At 32.8% G+C, this 25,404-nt stretch overlaps 5 protein-coding genes across 8 annotated transcripts; 2 read left to right on the top strand and 3 right to left on the bottom strand.

The window, feature by feature from the left end:
* Window positions 1–3,466: 3,466 nt before the first annotated feature.
* On the top strand, window positions 3,467–9,678 carry LOC108210004 (agamous-like MADS-box protein AGL19). Its single transcript, XM_017381238.2, has 7 exons — window positions 3,467–4,114; window positions 7,620–7,704; window positions 8,128–8,192; window positions 8,318–8,417; window positions 8,575–8,616; window positions 8,883–8,921; window positions 9,258–9,678. The coding sequence occupies exons 1-7, from the start codon at window positions 3,924–3,926 to the stop codon at window positions 9,375–9,377; spliced, it is 642 nt and encodes a 213-aa protein (XP_017236727.1). The 5' UTR covers window positions 3,467–3,923; the 3' UTR covers window positions 9,378–9,678.
* A 1,857-nt stretch (window positions 9,679–11,535) lies between these two features.
* Window positions 11,536–14,080, top strand: LOC108205944 (protein STAY-GREEN homolog, chloroplastic). Its single transcript, XM_017376081.2, has 4 exons — window positions 11,536–11,979; window positions 12,286–12,459; window positions 13,322–13,489; window positions 13,593–14,080. The coding sequence occupies exons 1-4, from the start codon at window positions 11,848–11,850 to the stop codon at window positions 13,935–13,937; spliced, it is 819 nt and encodes a 272-aa protein (XP_017231570.1). The 5' UTR covers window positions 11,536–11,847; the 3' UTR covers window positions 13,938–14,080.
* Window positions 14,081–14,458: 378 nt separating this feature from the next.
* Window positions 14,459–16,043, bottom strand: LOC108205935 (uncharacterized). Its single transcript, XM_017376070.2, has one exon. The coding sequence runs from the start codon at window positions 15,562–15,564 to the stop codon at window positions 14,626–14,628; it is 939 nt and encodes a 312-aa protein (XP_017231559.1). The 5' UTR covers window positions 15,565–16,043; the 3' UTR covers window positions 14,459–14,625.
* Window positions 16,044–16,261: 218 nt separating this feature from the next.
* On the bottom strand, window positions 16,262–18,200 carry LOC108216969 (expansin-A7). The gene is made up of 3 exons (XM_017389830.2): window positions 17,591–18,200; window positions 16,915–17,230; window positions 16,262–16,782 (listed from the first exon to the last, which is right to left on the bottom strand). Exons 1-3 carry the CDS (start codon window positions 17,730–17,732, stop codon window positions 16,470–16,472), a joined length of 771 nt encoding a protein of 256 aa, XP_017245319.1. The 5' UTR covers window positions 17,733–18,200; the 3' UTR covers window positions 16,262–16,469.
* Window positions 18,201–18,353: 153 nt separating this feature from the next.
* LOC108204978 (PGR5-like protein 1A, chloroplastic) lies at window positions 18,354–25,140 on the bottom strand. 4 transcript variants are annotated; one of them, XM_017374703.2, is made up of 11 exons: window positions 24,793–25,140; window positions 23,976–24,088; window positions 23,030–23,126; window positions 22,843–22,943; window positions 22,166–22,222; window positions 20,946–21,022; window positions 19,864–19,915; window positions 19,187–19,297; window positions 19,006–19,103; window positions 18,858–18,922; window positions 18,354–18,632 (listed from the first exon to the last, which is right to left on the bottom strand). In XM_017374703.2, the coding sequence occupies exons 1-10, from the start codon at window positions 24,983–24,985 to the stop codon at window positions 18,859–18,861; spliced, it is 963 nt and encodes a 320-aa protein (XP_017230192.1). In that variant the 5' UTR covers window positions 24,986–25,140; the 3' UTR covers window positions 18,354–18,632; window position 18,858. The 4 variants fall into 4 exon arrangements, with proteins under 4 accessions (XP_017230192.1, XP_063947545.1, XP_063947544.1 ...); XM_064091475.1 differs by having other exon boundaries at window positions 18,354–18,676; window positions 18,853–18,922; window positions 24,793–25,093; XM_064091474.1 differs by having other exon boundaries at window positions 18,354–18,644; window positions 18,853–18,922; window positions 24,793–25,093.
* Window positions 25,141–25,404: the final 264 nt, after the last annotated feature.

Below are 25,404 nucleotides of genomic sequence, written 5' to 3'. Positions count from 1 at the left end.
CCCAAATTCTTATTTCATGTTGAAAATGGGTTGTATCAAAATGACTCTAAAGAGGTCATATATTTTTTAGGAGTTATTTTAGTGCCATACTCATCTTTTCATTATTCTCTAGTTGCTTCTTTCGTCCGATTTTCAACCGCTGTTTGGGTTCCTAATTTGGGCTTTGGTTCAAGGCCCGATTTTCAAATGCTATTTGGGTTCCTAATTTGGGCTTTGGTTACGGGCCACATACCAGATTACCAGTCAGTTGCTTTACTCAACCGAGACGGTTGTTTAGTTAAAAGAGGTAAAATAATATTTATTTAATTAAAATTTTATATATATATATATATATAATACTTGATTTACATACTATATATAAAAGTAAAATAAAATAAAATTAGAGATGTAGTGTTTTCAAATTCTAAGTTTTCAGAATTTTTCAAAGACTTGTAATATTTGAACTGATGTATGTTTTGTATTTTAAAATGTTGCATTTTAATTTTATAACTTGTTATTATGACTTTTTCCAACAATTTTTGTTTATAGATGAAGACTTTTTTTAAAAATATGTGCGGATTGCTCCGATTCGAAAATCCGGGTTCTTTTGGTCATGATATGGATCATGTTCTAAAAAATCTGGTTAAAATCTAATCTGAATGATATGAATCATTTCTGATTCGATCGATGCAGATGTGATCCATTGATACCCCTGTTGTGGTTCCCCGTTCCCCGCAAGCCAAGTTATATTTTGTGCGGATTCTTTATATTCGTATTTAAAATTTTATAATATATAGTTGCATAGTCTAATTATTTTCTTTTAAATAAGAAATTAATATTAAATTATATAATGAGATTTAGAATTAAATTATGAAATTATATTTTATATACATTTTCAAATACATGTTACATAAAAATATAAATAAATAAGATGTATGAAGAGAGTATAAAATAATTTAAAAAGATAAAAACAAAACAAAATAATATTTTTGGTAGTATAACTTTTTAAAATAGACCGGTTAAGTTTGAAATTTCACTTGTTCACCCCGTAAACAACTGGTTTCATCACTTTCTTCATTGAATTGGATTCATAGGAGGGTACTAACAAAATCACGTGGCAGCTACCGATTTTTATTTGATTTTGATTAAAATCGTAATTCCATTCGAGGAAGTCGAGTTTCGAGCCAGACCTAATCGAGTCGAGTTGAGCCGGCTCGTTGAGCTGATCGAGCCTAAATATCTGTTCGAACTTAATTTCACGAATTTGAGTCGAGCCGGCTCATTTAGCTACACAAACTGGAGCTGGTTTTAACAAGTCGAGTGAGCCAGGTCATATAATTTTACACTTAATCGAGTGTAAATCTCTATCCGAACTCGATTAGCTTAATTTCACGAGTCGAGTCGAGTTGACTTGTTTAATTAAACGATTCGAAACCTTTACTTGAATTCGGCTCGTTTAGCAAGTCAAGCCGAGTCGAGCCTAGTCAAACGAATTCGGACAGAACGAGTTCACGATTCGCCCGACTTGAATTACAGCTCTAATTTGAATTACCGATAAACGTGTTATCATATTTTTGTTCAATTCCATCACGATTATTAGATTTATTTGTCGAGGAAAAAAATTCGTGACTTTCATATATATTTTGGTGGGTCTCTGAATTATTGTATACTATTCTTTTTATCTTTTCCCATCTTTCTATATTGCTTATTTGCTTGACATAATGATATGTAATTTAAACACACGTAAAAATATAATTTTATATTTTCATAAATATTTGAATATTAAATCTCTATTTATAATTTTTTAAAACTAGCTTATAAAACTATATATTTTATAGAGAATTTAAATACTTGCTCGAGATAAAATCTGCCGGAGGAGAGAGTATTATACTGTACAGATTTACACAACCTCCCATTTACCAGGCCACCATGGCACGACGTGCCACGGTCTCCAAAGTGCTGAGCAGGCAAAATCCTATTGGCCGGCTTATCCAATAGTCGTACGGATCATGAGATGTTGACCACTGATTAACGTACGGACAATCGATTTAATATTAGTCCCACTCACCGACTGGACTTAAAATTCTGATACCTACTGCACCACATTTAATTATATAAAAATCTTCTCCTTTACACTTGCTAAAACAGTTCTAATTCAATCTTGCTAACGATTAAACACTATTCCTATTCCACTACTGGTACTATTATATGCTTACATTATTCCATTATATACTTATTTTGGACCCACTTGTTTCCGAAAGTGGATAAAAGAATAATGATTTCATGTATAGAGTACTCAGACAGGAAATGTAGTACAGTATATTTTTTTTATTTATTTGTGATGTAGTATCTAATAATGATTGTTATAATATATTTTATATAATTATTATTAGATACAAATAATACTCACTCCGTCCCACCCATTTCTTATCAAATGGGTTGGGCACGGAGGTTAAGGAATATGTATAAAGTAGTGGAAAAGAGGAAGAAAAGTGAGTAAAGTGGTGGGACCCATTGATTTTTAATGTATAAAAAAAAGATAGTGGAGTAAAAGTAGTGTGAAAAGGAAAGAAAAGCGAAGAAGTGGTGGGACCCATTGACTATTTTTGGTAAGTTTTGAAATGTAAAGAATTAGATGGGACACCCCAAAAAGGAAAGTGTAAAGAAATGGGTGGAACGGAGGGAGTATATGTTTTCTGGTGAATTAGATGGATTTATGAGCTCCTACTGATTTAAATTATTAAAATTTTAATATGTTTTTTATAATCTCTCATTTAAATATTTAAGTATTTTAATATATTTAAAACAAGTATCAATAAATATTCTCCGGTTCCAATTTGTATAATTAGCTTCTTTAACTAACATATATTATAAAAAATGAAATGTAAGATTTAATTTTGATCATATAGAAAGAGCTAGTGAGTGCTAAAGAAGTATACTTTATAGATGCAGGGGCCGTTTGGCCAAACTTAAAAAAAATGATTTCATGCTTAAAATAAAGAAATGGAGTAGAAGTGAGAAGTAAATAAGTCAATAAAGTGTTTGGAAAAAAAGCAGAAGCTGTGAGAGAGAAGATACCAGAAGCAGAAATTGATTCTGCTTCCCAAACAGCCCCGCATTGTTCTGATAACTTAAAATAACAGTTATAAGTGGAATGTTCTTTTTTTTAAATCCCAAACAAAAAAGTGATTCATACATAATGGAACAGAAAAAATAATATTATTTTCATTATTTACTCTATATAAATGAGTTTTAGATAATTATGATCCTACTAGATAATTCTTATATATCTTTATCTTTATAGTTTATAATGGATAAGAAAACAAAATAAAATTATACTTTAAATGAACATGAGTCCATCATACAACGCATATATAATCTATATTAGATTCAATGTATTCATAATGGTGGTCCCGAATATGGTAGCTGTCACGATTATGCAACTTGTGATTTATCAAAAAAAGGAAAGAGGCCGCTGGTGCTGTTCCTTAATAGAACATTTCATTTCTATCAAACAAACCTAACCTAAACAGTAAAGAGAAAGAAGAAAGATCTATATTCTCAGAAAGCTACTTTCACTGTATATGATATTATATACAGTATTTATATTTATTCCTGTAGCTAGGGTTTTAATTCTCCTCCTTTCCCCATTTGTCTATATATTTCTTGCTCTCATTTCAGATCTAGCTACTTCTGCAAGTAGTAAATCAGATCTTTTTGTCTGCTTGATTGAGTTTCCCTTTTTAGACTGTCAAGTAGTCAACTTTCATATCTTCTAGTCCTATTCTATAATTGGAAATGTACTTGTCTATTTGATATATATCTTTGTTTGGTAATTAGTTTGTCTGCTAATTAATCAAGATTCAAGGTAGATATCTTGTTTAATTTGTAGTTTCTCTTTTTTGGGGGGTTTTCTTGAAATTGAGCTTATTTTATAAAATATTATGAGAATGGTGAGGGGAAAAACACAGATGAAGAGAATTGAGAACACAACTAGCAGGCAAGTGACATTTTCAAAGCGCAGAAGTGGACTCCTGAAGAAGGCCTATGAGTTATCGGTTCTTTGTGATGCACAAGTGGCTGTTATTGTCTTCTCTTCCACCGGAAAGCTTTATGAGTTCTCAAGCTCATCAAGGTACAACCCCCCTAAAACACCTGCAGGTGTGTGTACAAACCACCACCACCCCCCCAAAAAAAAAAAAACACCTGCAGGTGTGTGTGTGTGTGTGTTATTAGCAGTACCTTTTTCAGATGTTTGATCTGTCCTTTTCATTTTTTCATAATCTTTTAAGATTTATTATATTTATAATAGGTGGCCAAAGGAATGTGTTTGAGTGTAAATTACATTAGCATTTATGAGTAAATTTAACTGGGTACAAGTACTGACTTGTACATTTTGCACCAGCTGCAGGTTATAATGTACTGACTTATAATGGAAAGTAATAATCTGTAGGAGAATCAAATCTTGCTCAATAGATATGGTTCCAAATGGGGTACTACTATGTATCAATTGGTGTGTACATTGTCTTCCCATCATTGTAAAGCTGTAATGTATAAAAACCAAAAGAAAGAACAAAAATCATCGAATTCAACGAACAAGTACTACACAATTTACAAATTATGAACATAGCGGAGTAATTCAAAATAAATTACAATATATATATAGAGATATTATGTGTTTGATAATATATGATTTTATGGGAACCTCTTTCTAACATTTTTAAGTTTTTAACAGAGTCGGTTACTTAATATGATATAGTTCAGTTGCTTAATGTTAGTACTAAAGTACGGTACAAATTATAAACCGGGGAGGGGGGAATCTAACATGTGATCGTACTTAAACTGTTGCGTATGTCGAGATCAAGAGCATTACTTAATTAAATGGCCTTTCTGTACATAAAATCCATATGAATATATCCCCTTTTTATTCAGTCTGTGTAGCTAGCTAGAAGACTTCCATACTTGATCATACACATATAAATTGCAGGTTATAATTAAGCATTTAAAACAAAGATGGCCGCGCCTTTCTCCACACACACATTTACTTATCTCTTGCTGTTAAGAAGTATGCAGCTGCTAATTATTAAAATTAACCACTGATTCCAGACCTTAGGGTGATGACTTAGTATAACACCATATTTTAATATCTTCAAGAAGCCGCAAGTTTTTTTAGTAATAAATTTTTATTTTTACATGAATATTATACGTGTTTACATTGATATAACTTGCGGCTAGATAGTCTGCATATATAAACAGTTAATTGACTATTTTTGAACTGATTAACATTAATATTGTACACTTTGATATTGAAATTGCTTAAGTCATTTAATAGTTGAGAGTCTAGTTTTTGGTCAATGGAACCGAACTAATTAACCTAGTCATTAGAACACGATTGTAGAGACTTATATAAAACCCTAAACACGTTTATATATTTGATAAGTTTTTTCTGACAAACGTTTAATTAAGTCTTTTATAAATAATACCACGGTTAAAATACTGTCTCAAACTCACACACGATCTTGTATATTGTGCACTAAATTAGAGGTCTTCACCAAACAATCTCCTTACTTTTAGGATAAGGGCATGCTTATATCTTAATCTCCCTAGACCCAGCTCTAAGCAAGATATACCGGATAAGTTTGGTTTGGTTTAATTAAGTTCAAATGTTAAACATTTAGGTAAAACAAATAGCTCTTCACTAGTCCGGTACATTTGCCTGCATGAAAACATTTATGAGAAATTTCAAATTTGATCCGATGGTACTAATTAATGTTACATTCATCTTAATTACCAATTCTTTTCTCGGTAGTCGATTATATATGTACGTATATATTATCTTTGTATGTATGAATACAAAAAAAAGATTTTAAGGATGATTTGGTTCGCCGAGTTGTATGAGATTGGATTGAGAAATCGGACTAAGATGGTATGTGTTTGTTGTATCATATATGATAATTTGTTTATTTGGTTGAGTGCTGAAATTAATATATTCAATTAAAAAAATATTCGATATATATTATTATTTATATTTATTCTCTCTTTAACTAAATCTCTCATAATTCGTATTTTTAGTGTTGTCTATTTTTTGTGTTGTGCTATCATTTAATATTATATAAAAATAAATATAGAATTGAATAATTATATATGTGAAAATATTAGGTTTTAATGTATATTTTTACTTTTATACATTAAATATACATACCAGCAATATATTTATATATATTATATATTATAAAAGTATGTATGTTTATACAATGTTGATGTGTATCTATTCTATTAAAAATATTATTACTTAAATTTAAAGATACTTATGTAATTTATATTCGTGACATGTCTCCAAAGTATAAATCCAAACACCCAATGAACTACTCCCTCCGTCCTACCGGGTCTTTAAGTTACTTTTTGACACGTATTTAAGACTTGTATAAAATATACTTACATTTATATATATATATATATATATATATATATATATATATATATTAAAAAACCTGAAAAAAGTTTGAAATTTAGACTTTTATTTAAAAAAAGAAAAAAAATTAAATATACGTTATATAGTTATACTTTAGGAGAGTCTCAAAATGCGTAAACTTCCTGATGGGACGGAGGGTTACATATTTTTTCGTGGCGTATATATATAGAAATAACTAAGGCGACATTATTTTTTGTATCATTTTCGTGTATTTGACGGATCTATATCAAGCCATCCATTTTATAAATATTATTAAAGAACTCAAATTAAATATGTGCTATATCTTCTTATGTATAATTCTTGGACAAAAATTTAAATCTATCATTACGTATTGTGCGCTAAACTCATAAATTTCACAATTCTATAATTTGTGGTTGATATATATAGAACAATGATAGAATGAAGTAATAATTGTTATCTTGCTAAAAGTAAAAAAAATTGGAGAATGAACAAAGGATAATTAAAAGTGTGGAGTAATTGAAAGTTAGTTACTTTTGTTTTTTCAAAAATGCTCTATATTTAAAAGTTGCTTATATTTGTATTAATAAGATTTAGACAATGGGGCCGTTTGGTTAAAATTAAAAAAAAAATCACTTATTAATTAAAGCAAAGAAGTGGAGTAGAAGTAAGAAGTAAATAAATCAATAAAGTGTTTGGAAAAGAACAGGAGTTGAGAGAGAAGTTAGCATTCTCACAAAGTAGAAGCCAGAAGCAGAACGTGCTTCTCATTACAAACAGGGGCAATACATTAATATTGTAGACATAATGCTAGTATTTTAGTACCATAAAAATTATCACTTTTTAATAATAATTAGCAATAATCTATTTCAGTTTATCACAGTTATTGAACATGTTGTCGTCACTCATCTATGCTCATTCCTGTGGGGAAAAGAAATCTATATACTCATTTTCTTCTAAAATTGTATCAAAAGATTGACACTTCACCTATATTTTATCTAAGCACATAGTTGTATACATCTCAAATTCCAATTTGAGCGGAAGCTATTATTTTTATTTCCTCCTTAGAAGACAATACATATAGTGTTCATTTGATTGTGGCCACCCAAACACTTTGTGACCGGCTATATACATCAATAGATGCAAGTATATATATATGTATGTTGTGCATATGTATATATTCATTTGTTTTTTTATGGGATTTCTTCAGTATTATTGGTACTATAGAGCGATATCAGAAGATTGGCAATGACCAGGAAACCGGAAAATGTTTAGCAGTTGATGAAACCAAGCAGGTTAGGATTCTTTCATTAAAGGACTGTTCAGCTATGCTGTCTTTTTATGTGAACTAAAGTTTGCTTGATATTTGGAGGAATTATAATCCACGGATGATTATCCTGTTTATCTACATTATATAGGATTATAATCCCATAAATTATATCTCAATAATTGTTGTAGTCAATTTTCATGGGAAATACCTTGTAAGAGAAGGAGGTATTATAATCCCATGAATCAGAATCAGGAAAAATATTACAATACAATTTCATGGGATCATAGTCCTTTTAAGTTTTAAAAAAATAATGTAGTTATCCCGGGATTAAAATCCTTCTAAACAAACAAAAGGTAATAATTGTTACTAGTTCTTAGCATATTCATATGGACATATGTATTAGCTTCTTGGTACACAATGAGTAGATAATATAGTCATGAACATGCAGCATGATATGGAGGGAGTGGTTGCAACCATGTCGGAAAAGATTAAGCAGCTTGAAGAATGTCAAGAGTAAGTTCACTGTTCCGTATTCAGATTCAGCTGCTAATTAACATGATAGATACTGGAATGATTTATTTTGTACCGCAGCTGAACTTAATTAAATATTACAGAATTGAAATTTTTTTCTAATGCAGAAAGCTTTTGGGAGTTGGTTTGGAGTCTTACACTGTTGATGAGCTACAAGAATTAGAAAAAGACTTAGACCTAAGTTTAAAGAACATTAGGGCAAGAAAGGTATACATTTATGCGTAATTAATATGCTGTTGATTTCAGCTTATTGGTATATATATATATTTTTCCTTGTGTTGGAGCAAGTCACTTGAAAAAAGTTCTTTGATCAGCCTGAAATTAATTGATAAAATTTAATTTTTGAGTGATTTTCTTCTTGCAGCACGAGTTACTCAAGCAGCAGATTGACCATCTAAAGAAAGAGGTGGTTATCTATAACATTACAATCTCAATTGCATACGTTATTTGCCCATTGCTAGCATTCTAATCTGGTTATCTTGGTTGGTATAACAAGAGGTTGAAGGTTAAAGCGTATGAGTTTAGATTTCTGCAATTGACCGTTACTAACTAAAAAAGTCAAAGTATACTTGCAAACAGAAGTTTCCATCAAGCTACTAGGTCTTTGTTAAGTTGATAAGCGCTATTAATCATTATTGAAATTAAAATTGTGTTTTATGCATGCTATACCAGGAGCGAAGATTGGCCCAACAAAACGCAGAACTAAAGAAGGTAATGCATCAATTATATATATACTTTATTAATCTTTGAAAAATGCTAGGTATTTTAACTGTTGTTCCCAATTTTTTTTCTCGAATCCTAGTTTGCAATGTTTAATTGATTTCATACACATTAATAATAATGATACTCTCTCTATACACATTAATCATCTAATTAAAATCAGTTATTTATTTGTCATTTGAGAAAAAGAATTGGAACAAGATTTGAAACACGTAGCTAGTATTACTCTTATTTATTTGCATGTTACCTTAAGACATTTCTTATATTATGGGGGTTGATCAATACAACTTATGGCAAGCTAATGTTTGCTTGAACCAAAAATTACAGTCAGGATCGCAAGATTCATCCTGGGAAAATAAGTTCGAAAAAAATTCAAAAGGAGAAGCTGAGGACGTTGAGATCGGGCTGTTCTTGGGACCGACGCCGGAAAGACGAAGAAGCCATTAGGCAGGAAGCGTTGCTGACATTCTGTTCTACACAGTATTACCTGTACTAATAAGTTGCCCAATTTAAGTTGAGTTCAGTTATGTGAAATGGAAAGCAGAGTGTATTAAGTTAGCATGGGGAGTGAGTGAAGGGCCTTGGCCCAAACATGTCCATCAAATTTGTATCATGGATTGTACATATACCTTGATTTTGTTTGACCCGTATCTTATGGGTTATAAGCCCAGTAAGGGTTTTGCTGTATTGAAGGTTTGGCTTCGTAAAAACAAACAGTGTATTATATGTTCTTTTTCTTTTTCTTAAACAGTGTGTTTCGGCAGAAGAATAAGACCTTGCCCCCTTTCCAAAATATAAATAATTACTCCCTCCGTCCCAAATTAACTGTCCAGTTTGACTTTTTGATGGTCAATTTGACCCAACTTTGACTGAAAAATATGTATATTAAATAACTGAATAAAATTATGAAATATATATCATTGAAAAGATTATCAAATCTATTTTAGAATATATTTTTCAGTTTTGTAAAATCGTAAAAGAATAATTTTTAATTTTCAGTCAAAGTTGGGTCAAATTGACCATCAAAAAGTCAAACTGGACAGTTAATTTGGGACGGAGGGAGTATATAATTTCTAAGATAGAAATAAGACATAAATTTTTCTTATTATTTTCTTGAGATCATTTGGCCAAATTAAGGAGAAGTTAGTTAGTTGATCAGGGAAGTGAATTATAAGTGATAGTTAAAATTCATAAATTGATGAAATGTTTGAATGATGTTGCTTATAAATTATTTATGTGTTTGGATAATTTAACTTATAAATAAGTAGAAAATCTGATAATTTTAAATTTAAAATAATTTTTAGAAAATCAAATTATTTAACATAAGAAATTTTAAGAATAATAAAGTTTAAATTATTAATTTACCCAGAGTCCATATACAATATTATGAAAACATCAGCCGATTGTACTGATTATCCGAGTTTGACCATTGGATTTTTTTATGTTAGACGCAAAACACATTTTTAAGTGTTGGAGAGAATAATTCTTCACCTAAAAAAGAGAGAATACCAAAACAATGTATAAAAAATGAGCAAAGTTAGATGAAAAGTAGGTAAAGTAGTGGGATTTATCAATATTTAATAATAGATTTGAGATAGTGGAAGAAAGCAGTGGGTGTAAATAGTAGTTTTTATTGTTAAATATGAGATAGTAGGAGAAGATAGTGGGTGTAATGATGAGAAAATCTTACTATTTATAATAACGTAAAGAAGTGAGAGGACATCCCAAAATAGTAATGACAGTGATATTGGTTGTATACAAGAATGGAGTACCATTGCATAATTCGGTTGAGGTAGTTCTGACAGACCCTGCAAATTATAACTCTCTTTCACTTCTTTAGAGCATCTCCAATGGTGCTCTTAAATCACTCTTCAAAATATAATATAATATTTGGCTCCTAGTGAGTTAAGACATCGAAAAAGATTTCAACTCCAATGCTCATTTTTATACTTGCTCCTTATTCATATTTTATTCATATAAATGAGAGAGAAAAGTAAAAAGAGAGAATTGTTGGAGGTAAAGTTGGAGGGAAATCAATATTATATTCATGAAAAAGAAGTTAAGAGCTCTTACATCCTCTTTAAAAGAGAGGAGAGATGATAAGCTCTTAAATTTTTAAAGAGTTTCTAGGAGCCCATTGGAGCTCTAATTTTTGCTTTGCTCTTTAAATTTAAAGTTAAGAGCTCATTTAGAGAGTCCCTTGGAGATTCTCTTATAATTTTTGTGAGATATTCTATACAATTATTTATCTTTCAAAAATTATTATACATAATAAAATTTAGTGAAATAAAAATTCATTATTCTATCATTTTTCTTCATGATACTAATTTTATATATTAATTTTATTATTATATTATTTTTCACTATTGTTTATTTTTTTCTTCAATCTTCATGTACACCAAATATATATATATATATATGTGGTTGGTAGTATTTAAACAGATATTTTTAATCTATAATTCTCAACCTAACCCCCTTGATTTTTAGACTCTTTGAGTAAACGAAAGTCGAATAGGTGGTTTAATCGGTTAAACAGGTTTTCAAAGTGCATACGTGGTAAATCTGTAGCAATATGTAGTGTCAACGCAAACACAACTTTAGCGGGACAAGCAACCTCCCTAATATGCTCAAACTTTCTTACACAACACACACGCAAGACATGATCTACGTTATACATTCGGAACCCATTACTCTCAACTCTCTACTCTCTAACACACTTTCTCCGCCAAATCTTCTCTGCCCACTCCCTAATTATCACTTGTCCTAACCTACCTAAACACACTTATTTCATGTCCTAGTTCATACTTTTGTTATTACAACATATACAAGATTTATTTCTCAGTTGTAACTAACTCCTAAAATCTTGGAGATTTGAGAAAAGGGTTTGGATTTTAGGGTGTGTAGAAGGTTCCGAGATATGGCTACTTTGACTGCTAATTCTCTTTCTCTTCATATCCCTCCTAAGTTCAAACCTAATATTACTCAGAAATCTCAAAGCTCTGTTTATTACTTTACCAGAAGACCCAAGAAATATTCTTCTTTATTTCCTGTAAGTTATTTATTTTGATTTGTTTTGTGTGTATATTTGATGTGTAGTGGCGGAACCAGTGGGGTAGTCGAGACTGTAGTACTGACTAAATTCCAAAATTCAGTAGAATGATTTTTCTGAATCCTCGATTTTAGTTGAAAAATAGTAAGAAGATTATTTTAAGCCTCACTTGATCCGAAACAATTAGTGGTATTTATTTATAGGTTCAGCCGCGGCTGTTTTGTAATTCTGATTTTCATGATGGGTTTGAGTTTGTTAAAGAAATGATATATATATATTTTCTAATGATTATTATGATTTGATCAGGTTGCTAGATTGTTTGGGCCAGCTATATTTGAAGCTTCAAAGCTCAAGGTTCTTTTTCTGGGAGTCGATGAAAAGAAGCATCCAGGGAATCTTCCAAGAACTTATACACTTACTCATAGTGATATTACTTCTAAGCTCACCCTTGCTATTTCTCAGACCATTAATAATTCTCAGGTATGTATCAAAGAACTTTTGAGAATCATTCTCATGTCTAAATAATTGATAGGGTTGATCAGGGGCGGATCTATCTTAGAGGGGCCTATATTATCAAATTTTCTGGGACACTTCTATAATTTTGTAAAATTTAGAACGGTGAAAAAAATGTTTTGGGGGGAACATGTGTCCCCGGCCTCTACATCCGCCTTTTGGGTTGTGATGTCAATAATCTTTTAATAAGGAAACTAGGAGGAAGAGATTGATGCAAGAAGATAGAATTGAAATAAAATGACACATTCAAAAGTTTCGATGACAGGTTTTTAAAGATATTGAGTAAGAAACATTATGGAGAGATCCAGTTTTTAGCAGTATAGGAAGCAGGGGATAGATTGGAAAATAAAATGAAAAAAATTCATTATAGTCTCAGTAAATTAGTAATCAGTAAAGTAATAATCTTGATAAATTAGTGTTTGCTTACGGTCGAAGCATAACAGGCATTGTCAATCTTGATATATTAAGAAATTTCTCCAGTTCTGACACTATTCATTTGCGGAGGTTAAACTGCAGTGATATTATTTGACCCGAAAAATGGAACAAATTTAAGTTATTCATCGAATTTTATTTCCTGACAAAGCTTAGTTCACATGATTTTCATCCTGTGTTTCATATAAAGGCTATCGTCACATTACATTGTGATTGAATTTTGAATTAAGCATTTAATTTGAAGTCCTCTGTAGTGAAACAGGGGACTACTACTTCCAGTAAATAGCATATGGATCAGTCAAGTTATAGTTTCTTGATGCAAGCATATTGAATGGCCTGAACATAATACTATAGTAAAGAGAATTCTCGAAAATTTATTTATTTTTTTTAATTTTAGATACAAGGGTGGTACAATAAACTGCAAAGAGATGAAGTGGTAGCAGAGTGGAAGAAAGTGAAAGGAAAAATGTCGTTACATGTTCATTGTCACATAAGCGGCGGTCATTTCTTGTTAGATCTCTTTGCGAGGCTCAGATTTTTCATTTTCTCGAAAGAGCTCCCTGTGGTACTTTCACTAGCCTTCCTTCTAAACAATATGTTACAAATTACTTTCCACAATCAATATTAATTGAAAAGAAAAATTTATAAATCTATTTATCTATAAACAGGTTTTGAGGGCTTTTGTCCACGGAGATGGGAATTTGTTAAACAATTACCCAGAATTACAAGAAGCTATGGTTTGGGTATATTTTCACTCAAACCTTCCAGAGTTCAACAGAGTGGAGTGCTGGGGTCCGCTCATCGAGGCAGCTGCACCATCTAGTGGATTCAGAGTCAGAGCCAATCAGAATGAAGAGAGCCCATCAAGTAACTGGAATTTACCACAGCCCTGTGAGGAGGCTTGTAGTTGTTGCTTCCCACCAATGAGTTCAATCCCATGGCCCCGACAACTTTCGAATCCTGTTGAGCAGAGCAGTGATGAGGCGATTCAGAGCTTGCCTCAAGAACCATAGACTATATTATTTGTTCATATGCTTTACGAAACATTTGGTTATTTGTGATTTAGAATATTGATTATTGTAAATGTACATAGAAACAGCCTTTTTCTTTAGCATACAAGACATCATGTTAAGAAAATATGAGATGGGGTTTCACATGTTCTTGGTCCCAAGTTGATTTTTAGATGTACAGACAAAATGATGAATAGTTTGGTGATTGTTCTGCCAATTTTTTTGTCTGTGTTTGGCACCAGATCAGCCCTGGATCATAAATGTTTCATAAATTTTTAGCGACATTTATATATGATTTCGTGATTTTAAGTTTGTCCATCTTACACCGTTAGAGCGGAAGAGATAAACACAGTTTACTTGTTAAAAATATGTTTGAAATAGAGATAGTCACTAAAAAACTAAAAACATGTTTGGAGTAAATCAACGGTGTAAGATGAGTCGACTCGTTGATTTAAGATGAGTCGACTCAAAATCACTCTCGATCCTAACACGACCAAAAAATGTAATACCAATACATCATAATCTGACTTGAGATCATTCCTAATTACTTTTTTGATATAAAACTACACAAACAAACACCCTAAAAAGAAGGCATTGCACATCTATACATCCTATTCAGTTTTAACTTTTAATCTATATAATCTCTGTTCAATTATACAAGAAACATGTAGAAGTTGTAGACATGAACCTTTTATGGAGGAGGAGGAGGTCTGTATTCATGCTCTATTATAGGAACTGTTCTAGTGGGAGTTGCAGTAAAGGCTCTCACATGCCCTACCATTGACACTTGTAGTGCTTCCTCTTCATAAGCCCTTCTTTCCATTTCTTCCATTCTTTTCTTCTTCTTCACCTTCACAAACATGGCAATCAGAAGCAATCCCAAGAGTGAAGCACCAATCGCAGCTCCAACCGCGGTTCCAATCACTACTTTCCACCTTGTAATCACCTTCTTTCTCGATGGCATTAAGGGAGATTGAACAACTAATCCAAAATGACCATGCCCCATCGAAACACAAACATTATCAGAGACTTGATGGCTTAATGTTACCTTTCCATCGTGTCCGAAGTTAGCACACATTGGTATAGTTCCTCCAGTGGAGTTGACAAGCCATGTAGTGTTACTGAAATCTATCTTGATTGGTCTTTCTCCGGCTTTGATTCCAATCTCATACGGAGTGCTGAAATTCATATCATCACCCGCGTTATAGGCTAGAAGGCCTAATACAGGAGAAATAAGCTGATAACCTGTTAGTTCATAGTTATCATAGTATATAGATGACCAGTTGTATCCCAGATTTTGTGTCACTACAAGAACTCTTTCAGCACAAGGGTAGACAGTAATACCAATACCTAAGTGGAATTCTTTGAATTTTGCACCATACCTCCGGAGGCTTCCACAACGAAACCTTATAGTGTTAACATTAATGCCTGAGAGGTTTGTTGGAAGATGAATTCTGTGCAGCTTACCTGTTCCTATATGGTTGCTATACGACTGGAATGTGTAATCTCTAATGACAAGATCAAGAAGTCGAGCCGATTTGATACTCACTTGAGCCTCAGTAGTACATGACATTGGTTTCAATGCCACCATTGCAAGAACTATGAAAATGAAAACAAGGACACAGCCCATTTGATGTATTGAAAGTTTAATCTAGCCAGTTTGTATGCAAAAGATGGGTTGGAGATTGAAGAGAAAGCTGGAGATCTATAAGAAGAATTGTTAATTGTAATGCAAAGAAGCTTTCAAGAATAATGCATGTAAAAAAGAAAAAGTAAAGCTTTAATCTTGTTTATATAACATTCCATGTGGAATTCCTCAAGCACTGAAATTGGTGGCCTGAGTTATGTTTGTTGGCATGGTAAAAGCTGAGATGAGTACTACTTTTAAAAAGCTTTTGTTTTGCTTAGTAACTAGTTTATCATCATTTCTAATTATCCATAATATTATCCTTAAAAAGAAAGTTTCCAATATAAATTGATAACAAAAGAAGTTTGATCCAATTTCACTAATAATCTTGAGGTGAAGATTACAGAGGTGGTTAGAAGGGTGGAGAAATGATTTGGAGAATGGGGCTGATGATGAAATTGAGAGTCAAAAGAAGGGGAGGCGTGCTCAGGGAACAAAGTAAAGAGAAAGCTTCTTTAAACATCTGTTTCTGCCTCTATGCAGTGGGGCAAAATTATATATTATTGTGTTTGGTAACATGTCCCTCCACTCCAGCTACATGCTGCTTCTCATCTTATTATTTGTACGAGAGCGGATTTGTACTATTGTAAAAGGTCTGCGTACATTTTACCATTTTAGTTCTCACTTTCCTAGTGACATATTTTGATGGTTAAGTAGTAACACTAATATTTCTTGACACTTGATAAAATTCAAGTGAGAATACAGATACAGCCCTGCCCTTTCATGACTAACTGAATAAACGAAAGGCAGAGAATACTTGAAGCGCAAAAAACAAAATGCCTCGAGGCTTGGAACTGCAATTCTGCAGACTTAAATATCTACAAGTGAACAATGTGACAAAGGGCACATTAATGAAAATTTTTCCATGCCTTGTAAGTTAATCCGACGTTCCAGTTTGCAGGCGCAACATTCCAGGCAATGATAGTTTCTCTGGAAGTGTAGGAAGTGAGCTTGAATGAAAGAGCTTGACCTCCTAACGATGCAAAAGCTTGGTAGGAAGCTCCCCAGTTGTGGCTCATGCTGATCCACCCTGTTCTGCTTCCTTTTACCCACATGTTAGCAATATCTCCTCCTCCAGCTACATTCATCACATACACCAACAGCCAGTAGCCATTCCCTTGAAACGTGAATCGAAGGCCGTCTTTTTTGACACATGGCACTCTGCAAGATCAATGGACATTAGTTTATCAAACTTTCAGAATTCAAGTATTAATCTTTAACATCACTAGTGATGATTCGGTAAAATGTAAAAATTTGGATGCAAAAAGTACAAGCTGTAGTCTATGCAATTACCTTCGGTACATGACAGGGACAATGCCAGCCTTCCATTGAGCAATCTTCATGAAAGCAGGCTTTGCCATGTCGAAGTGAGTACGGGGTGGATTGCACCAACCACCGTTGTTGGAGTCTTGAGACCAGTTGGGAGGACAAATGTTGGTGGCTGTAATTGTCGCGTAAGGTGACCCTTTGTAGCACCAAGGAGAGTTAACACACTTTATCTGATAACAAGTTCCACATGCATATCCATTCTTGAATAAAGTCGAGCTCAGTGCTGCTGTATCGACGCCATAACCATTGTTGAACAAGTTTCCGTATCCACAAGCCCCTCCTGCAAATTTAACCAATTATGAAACATTACAAAAATGAAAATATTCAGATGTTTGAAACAGCATGTGTTGCAGGTTCCACAGGATACGAAAAGCAACACAAGTAACTTCTGTTGCTGCATTTGCATATGCAACACTTTCAATATAGTTGCATATAGGTAAAAACTAAAAAAATAATCTAAATTTGTACTTTAAGTTGTCAAAAAGTGGGAAGCTTCAGGATTCTTTGACACCCTAATTCACGGGTTCGAACCAATCCTTCCGGCTCTCCATGTTCTAGATTATATACTTCATAATCCCAAGCATTCCCAAAAGCAACAACTTGAAAATAAATATCAGATGCATTGAGATAGCACTCATACCCATTGTTGCAGATGCAGTCTCGTCGCCATAAAACGTGGCATGGGCAAGAGACCATGGCCCGGGTCGATATATTTGAACAGCTAAGGATTTCCTCAGAAATGTTGCTAAAACAAACACCAGGAATGCGATGAAAGAAGCCATGGCTCTACTGTTAAGCTTAAGAAACTGTTTGCTATTTGATCTCTAATTGCTTATGATTTATGAACCTGTGCATGCAGTCCTTATATAATCCATCTGACTGCAATATCCAAAGGAGATCGATTGCCTTCGTGACAATCACGAAGATGATCAATAGTATATTGGTTTATCAAAGTCAACATATGTTGCATGCTTTCTTGTGGTATATTACCTCAAGAATGTTGCGATAAACTTAGTCCTGTGCCACTTAGTTGTTAGAAAAAAGAACATTGTGTCAATGAAAAGACAACGTGCGTGCAGGTATTATACTATTGTGAACTCCAGGATCTTACATACAACTTGTCAAATCATGCATCTTCAATTAAATAATTTAATGTCAACCGAAGCAAATGTCTGGTTTACTCTCAGCACCTTATCGAGATGCTTACCTGTTATTTGTTAATCATTAAACAGGACCAAACATTGATCACCTCTAGATCCTCCACATGATTCTCAATTTAGAGAATGTCCGAAACAATACAAAGGGACTAAAATCTGCGACATGCATATCTGATGTACAAGTCACCTATGAAATTGCAGCATTATGGACAACTGATATTATATACTACAATAAAATGACAGGAATGGATATGTAAAATGATTTGATAGCAACTTGATATTTATACATGTGTAGTATAATAGAAGGTTTAAATCATAATTGACTACAATTCATGCTTGTAGAGGAACGAAGCCTGTACATCACAAACAAACATTACTACAGTGCTATGAACAGACAACACAACTGTCACATCCAGATAGAGTTCTCCTCTCTTAGGACCGATGTTTCTTCCTACTACTATATATGCATGTACTGCAAAACTCTCCATGCCATTTGCGTAGCTCATCCCATCATATATTTCAACGCTGCATTGAGACCTTGAAGATGTTACTAATTGATCAACTGAGGACTTGCGTATGCAAAAGGAAATCTTTGTAATAGGGCATGTAAGTTAACTATAATATTGTCAAGTAAATTCAAGGCGTTTCGTAGGGAATTTTTTTTTACATCATCTTAAAATTTTGAGTTAATTGAATTTTTAGAAGTTGATAAAAAAAGAATTATCGATTAATTAGAGAAAAGTACCTCACCTTAAGTTCCTTCTGGTAGCGTTATCAAACGTGTTTTTGAATCATAGACCAAAGCTGTTTGACAGCTGAATGAAGAAAAGAAAATCATTTAATCATCATCGAGATAAACATGTGAAACGTAAAGTCAATATGAGCCGCAAAAACTCACTTTGTGCACTTAATGGTGTTGCTTGAACCACCATTAGATATTGTAAGGATGGTCCCAAAGAAAGATGTGTTCTCTGTACCACAATTCGGGCAGGGACCCTAAAAGATGATGGATTTTGTTAGTATGATTCACAAACAATCGCCTTACGGAAACCTCTTACTAATGCAAGAAAAGATTTTACCTTTAAGATCAAAAAGTCCTTTATAATGAAGTTTGTGAATGTTTGAGACAAATACAATATCAGGGGCAGAGCAGCAAACCAGGTGAAAATAAAGCTATATGGCTCTGGAAGCTGCACAACTCAATGAATCAGAAACTATGATTCCACAAAAAAATTTGACTACAGAATTAGTCACATGAAGGAAGAGCAAATATAATATTTGAAAATTAACATGCTTGATCTGAACAAACATTTGTAAGTGACCTATTACGAGAACAATACTATATTACAGTTATTCAAAAAAAAATGGAAAACCCACAAACCTCTTTCCACCTTTCTTGCCTACTTGTAATGAAAAATAATGTTCATACTGTATTCTTGATGTTAAAATTTTATCCTCAAGGCTAATGAAATTGGCCTATAAGTTAAAAACGGCACTGAGCTGAGGAAAAATGATGTACAGACCTAACAATATATTTTGAATGGATCGCGGCCGATGTGCCAAGATAGCATTTTTGTATTGATTATCTAGTTATTTGTCAAATAAAGATCCATGTTTTTCATTAAATCACATATTCACATGGAGCCAACTGTGAAATTTGGCATAAAATTGGTCTGCATCAATTCTCCAGTCTAACATAGCTCTTACTGTAATAGCACAAATATTTGTTAAATCTCAGTTCAGAGAGATCTACTACCTCCAATAGATATGTGATCTCAAATCCTGTCAAATCATCCAAGAAGAAAAATCTGTCAACAAAAAGGACAAACAGTTAATGAATGGCAGAGTTCCAAATGTCACAGAACATATACCAATTAAATTCTTTGTATAATGTACAGAACTGTTGAAATCTCTTAACCGTACAGAAATCAGCATGAGCAGAAGACTTTTACATGAACAGAGATCTTTGCATTTTTACGCATCTCAATCTACAAAAAAAACTAGCCTTACCCGAACTAATTATCACAAACCTCTGTATTAAGATTATGAGGTGATGAACCAACTATTGTTATAAAAAACGGAAGAAACTTCTTTTTTAATTTAGAGCCATCTAGACTAGTGAGAGAAGCAGAAGGCAAAATTTAGAGAGATAATACTACTGCTTTCAGCTGGGGAGATAAATGCTTCCTCTAGCAATACAGATAGCATTATATGAAAATGACTTTGTTGATTGACTTGCTAAAAAGATTTGGTAAGGGTTTCAATCACCAGGAATCCAAAAACACCACATTATTAAGAACATACCCAAGGAAAAGCAGAGGGAATTTAAACGAGGGATCTTGAATTCTTTCAATTTTGAAAGACCTGAGTACTTCGATGAAAATAAATGTAATAATCTGTTGTTATTACTTTGATGCAGCAATATAAATTATTGTGCAAAACTGCTAATTGTTACTATGATTTATTTACTTATTCAAGTTGTCCAGATATATTTCACATTTGATGACTTCATAATACTGATAATGAATTTTAAAAGGTTTCCACTGTCCAGCAGTAATGCAGTATCCTATTGTGCCAAAAACGGGAGCGTTCATGAAATTTGTTGAGCTCCAGTAGGTACGTAATCATTTACTGACTGAACCCATCAATAAAATTCAAACCGCACATCCCGCCAAATTTGGGTCGGCTGTGGTACTTAAAATATGCACAGAAGTGAGGTGGTAGCCTGGTACGCTAGTAACCACATTAATTAACAAACAGTAAAATCTAGACTGATTGACTGCAGATGACTAAAGACAACTAAAATGCAATTATCTATTAAGTTACACAGATACTTACAATCCTAATGCAACCACAGCTGCAGGAACATTCAATAGGAACATTTTGAGATAGTCAACATATAAATCACTGTACACCTGCAGGACACAATTTAAATAAGCAGTGTGACTGTCGATGTCCATTAAGTTAGAGTAACATTAACACAAACTTCACGAGTCCACACTATGACATATAATTTTAATCAATTAATGCTAAATTACAAAGATATTAACTATTTTTCAGTACCTTAAGGATTCAACCACCATCCTTTTTCATTTTGATATTAGTATGTAGCAGTTATAAGAAAATCTGTAAGACTAAGCGCATGTTAAAGCTCTATGATAAGATATACAGTAGCATACGGCATAAGTAGGGTGTAAATGAGTGAAACTATCAGTGAGATATTTACATTCAACAATAACCGATCCATGCTCAAGCTATTTAAATACATTATTGAGCGAAGCTCGAGGATCAAATTACTCGGCTCGTAAGGTTTAAATGAGATTTTAGTTTATATATTTATTCCATATTATAAATATGTATAATATTTATACATATTTATATAGTGACATATTTATTTTGTCAAAAAATAAATATGTCACTATATAAATATGTATAAATATTATATATCTTACATAAAACAGGTCGAGTTTGAATCGAGAGCTTTGGTCTACATTACTGGCTTTATTGAATTTTTTCGAGCTGAGCTTCGAGCAGTATTTGACTTGGCACAGGTTGATTCCACCCATAGGCATTAATGTAAAACTTATGTAGGATGCTAATGTATAGAAAAAAAAAAATTAAACTTTTCTTGAGATGCGAACAGCATTGACATATGTTATAACATGTGTATAATCGTATGTTACCATAAAAAATCAAGCTCAAGGGAATTAGTAAGGACCCTGCTACATATTATTGGAGTTAAGATGCATTTCAAATTTCTAAGTATACGAGAATTCCTACTGTTGGTAGTGGAAAGACATTTTCCATTTTTTTTTTATTTGCTTAACACAAAGACTTGTTTCTCAGATTTTTTCTAAACTATGTCTAAATGAAGACTGGCTCATCTTTAAATAAAGATGGTGAAATTATATCAACCTGATATAATTTACAATGAAAAACCATAGAAATAACATCAAGTACTACTCTTTTGCTTGTATATGCATTACAATAGAAAATAAGCAAGGTTACGAAAATCTGTCTACAAAAATGTACATAATTACTGAAATTCATGCACACACCTTTCTACTACGAAGACTGCACCGCGGTCCTTCAACAACAATATCACTTCCATCCATCTAGAGGCCAGATTAAACTTGTTAGGTGTTAGTATATGCAAAACAAGCTCAGAGAAAAAACATTCAACCAGTGGACAAACTTCTTTTACTATATTTCAACATGAAATTATAAGTTTTCACTTTCTGTTAACCAATAAGTTTGTTATTCTTCAGATATTAAGACATGTTTTAATGTTATGAAACCTAAGTGGAGGAAAAATGTCCTAGGCCAAAAGGATTTTTCAGCAATGTACTATATATTTGTTTTACAGTGAAACAACTTGTAGCACAGTCAATTATTTGATTGAGATAAATCAAGTGGACATGACATGAAGTCAGCAAGTATATATACCAATATATTTTAATAAAAAAGATTAGTACCAACAATGACAGTAAAGTTAATGATCAGTACCAACAATGACAGCCAAAGTTCCCAAGTTAACTTTTCAGACAAGTGAAGATCTTAGCTAGAGGTTTTCATCTTTATTACACAGTCGCTCCATTGTTGTGGGTTTTATTTTTTCTCGACATAAGAAATCGGGGACATTTGATGTCTTTTTACTTATTGATAAACAAATGCCACTAATTATATGCACATGTTTAGTTGAGGAATGTAAATAATATATACAGGGCCTATAGACCTTTAATTGCAGCTTCAGTTTGTCAAATTCCTCATCAGTCAGAATAGGGTTTCCTGATACATAAGCCATGGATGCTTCCAAGAACTTCTGCTCATCAGAGCCTGCATTCGGTTACTCAAAGTAAATTACCATATAAAAAGAACTGATGAAAAGATCCATGCCTCCCTAGAGAGGAAGTTGAGCGTACTTAGCATAACAACGCTGCTTCCTTCCCACATTAGTTCTTCCTTGAGGTTATCAAATTCTTCATTCGACATAATAGCCTTTCCTTCGTAATAGAACGACTGCAACAGAACAAATAAAAAACTCAATATACCACAGAATAATTATTTGAAAGAGTGGGGATCTATGCAACCAAAGTACAATCGTGACTATATGATAGCATTCTTTTCATATTCAATAGCATTATTATTTGGTCAATATCTATGCATATAAACTCTGCGGAACAGGAAAGCGTTAGAAAAATAGGTGCTTGAGCATAGATATTAATAATAACATCTAGGTAGTGATAAAGCTTTGGCTGTTCTCAGACTATTACATTATAAGATAACTTGGCTTGCTCTTTCAGTTAGTATGATATGGGTAAATAATCTAGAAATTTTAAGATTTAAGTAAAGTTTATGATACAATTCAAATCTGAAGTATAACTAAACTTGCATGATGATAGTGGTAGAGAGAAAATATACTTGGTTATCTGCCTTAACATAAATGAAATTCAGCATTACTTCATTAAGCCCATATATATTGCATTTAGGGGAAATGTTGAGGTTTGATGATATATCTGATTGATATTGTCGACATATTTTCCATTGTACTTCAACTCAAAGCCTACAATTCCCATTCTTATAGAATCTTGAGTGGCAGAACATAGTCCGCAATCTGGTGTTGTAGTTACCAGAGACGAACTTCATTAAAAGTTTTTTTTTTTTTTTTGGATTACTATTATATTACTATGGACTATTGACTTACATTCAAATTATCTGCAACTCCAAGCCTATATAGAAGCATCTTCATTTGGTTAATCACATATTATATAAACATCTTCAAAGGAATGAAATTATATTACTGATGATTTATCTAGTTTTAATTCAAATAGATAGGACTAGCAATTAACTCTAGTTTATGGTTAGTACTTGTAGTGCTTGCAGAAATTCTTGTTCCATTTCCCCCATTGACTTCTTTTTCTTCTCTAAGCTGCAATAGGGCAGTACATTACTGTCCTGGACCTCATCTTCCTGGACCTGACCTGCTAGGACAGAATGGTTGAGAAATGGATGTATGAGATAAACATTTGCAAACGATATCACACAGAAGTGCGTATAAATGTTCTTAATCATTTTTAGAATTAATTGTCATGGCAATGCAAGTATGCAACTCTCCAATTAAAGTAAACCCATGTCTTATTATAAATTTCAATATGGTTGTCTCATCCTCCTCTTTGCTTTACTCATTTCTCACTCTCTCTTTTTTCAGTTGATTAAAGTGTCCAAATGACATCAAAGGATCTAACACATAACAAGTGACATGTCCGACTCATAACCAAATTGTCCGATTAATTAATATACACATCAAGTTTCACTTAAACAAGGTAGACAACAAGTCTATAACTTCTTACACAATATGTGCAAGTAGTCCCCCAAAACTACCTTAAACTCGTTAAGCATCTAAAATTCAAGAAAAACATGAAGCCTTAGCAGCGCAATTAGAATTTAAAATGACCCGGAGCTAAAACATCTAACAACAAATATTTCACCAATATTGTTAGAATATGATCTAAGTAAGCACTCCAGTTTCCGGAGGATATCAATCTCACGGGAGACTCGAGTTCGACTATCTGCGACCCCCAAAATTCCCATATTTAATCATGGACCGGTAAGCCTCCTCCCAACACCTCAAAAATTTCACCAATCATCCATCTTATTAGCCAATACATACCAAAAATAGACAAACCTGGTTGATCAGTAGTAGCCTTAGGGGAAAGCAAGATGACTCTTCTGATGGGCAGGTGGTTTCTTCTAATGAAGTGAATAGTCTGATGAGCCCTTGTTGAACATGGTGAAGAAGAAGCATAAATGAAAGGCTTACGAAAGGGGGCATTAAAGAACTTAGGGGTAGTTATGGTAAACCCCATTTTGGAGGCCATTTTTGATGGTGAAGCTCAAGCAATGGTGGTGATAAAAATGAGGTGTGCATTTGGTTTTGTTATTACAAAGTGGAAAATATTGTAACACAAGTATAAGATAAGGCTACTTTGTTCATGTGTGGAGGGAAATTCGTGAACCAAATCTTTACATGTATCGTGTTCTGTTATTTACTAGTATGTATTTATTACATTATGTGTGTGCCAGGTCAGCACAAGAAATCTAGGACTGTGCTCACCTGGCAGTTTCACGTGCAACCTGCTTTTCGAGTGTGCCCCGTTTATCCCACGTGTGATTATCCCACAGTACAAAATAAATTATATTAAATAAATGAGTAATCTATTCATTATTCATGTTTAGATGATTATACAAATTGTTTGATATCATAAATAATTTTGAAGTAACATTATTATAGATATAT

The sequence above is a fragment of the Daucus carota genome, chromosome 1 (genome assembly GCF_001625215.2).
Source record: "Daucus carota subsp. sativus chromosome 1, DH1 v3.0, whole genome shotgun sequence".
Lineage (NCBI taxonomy): Eukaryota > Viridiplantae > Streptophyta > Magnoliopsida > Apiales > Apiaceae > Daucus > Daucus carota.
The sequence above is the reverse complement of the archived record's forward strand: the minus strand, read 5'-3'. Positions and strand labels throughout refer to the sequence as shown.

Bases quoted from the DNA above. Each gene is read 5' to 3' on its own strand.
- LOC108205935 (XM_017376070.2), bottom strand. From the start codon at position 15,564: ATGGGCTGTGTCCTTGTTTTCATTTTCATAGTTCTTGCAATGGTGGCA.
- LOC108205944 (XM_017376081.2), top strand. From the start codon at position 11,848: ATGGCTACTTTGACTGCTAATTCTCTTTCTCTTCATATCCCTCCTAAG. The intron at 11,980-12,285 runs GTAAGTTATTTA...TGATTTGATCAG, and splicing joins AATATTCTTCTTTATTTCCT to GTTGCTAGATTGTTTGGGCC. The intron at 13,490-13,592 runs GTACTTTCACTA...ATCTATAAACAG, and splicing joins TCTCGAAAGAGCTCCCTGTG to GTTTTGAGGGCTTTTGTCCA.
- LOC108216969 (XM_017389830.2), bottom strand. From the start codon at position 17,732: ATGGCTTCTTTCATCGCATTCCTGGTGTTTGTTTTAGCAACATTTCTG. The intron at 17,231-17,590 runs GTATGAGTGCTA...TTAAATTTGCAG, and splicing joins GACTGCATCTGCAACAATGG to GAGGGGCTTGTGGATACGGA. The intron at 16,783-16,914 runs GTAATTGCATAG...TTGATCTTGCAG, and splicing joins GTCCCTGTCATGTACCGAAG to AGTGCCATGTGTCAAAAAAG.
- LOC108210004 (XM_017381238.2), top strand. From the start codon at position 3,924: ATGAGAATGGTGAGGGGAAAAACACAGATGAAGAGAATTGAGAACACA. The intron at 7,705-8,127 runs GTTAGGATTCTT...ATGAACATGCAG, and splicing joins CAGTTGATGAAACCAAGCAG to CATGATATGGAGGGAGTGGT. The intron at 8,418-8,574 runs GTATACATTTAT...TTCTTCTTGCAG, and splicing joins AGAACATTAGGGCAAGAAAG to CACGAGTTACTCAAGCAGCA.
- LOC108204978 (XM_017374703.2), bottom strand. From the start codon at position 24,985: ATGGCCTCCAAAATGGGGTTTACCATAACTACCCCTAAGTTCTTTAAT. The intron at 23,127-23,975 runs GTACTAACCATA...GTTCTGTTGCAG, and splicing joins AATTTCTGCAAGCACTACAA to TCGTTCTATTACGAAGGAAA. The intron at 22,944-23,029 runs GTACGCTCAACT...AACCGAATGCAG, and splicing joins AAGCAGCGTTGTTATGCTAA to GCTCTGATGAGCAGAAGTTC.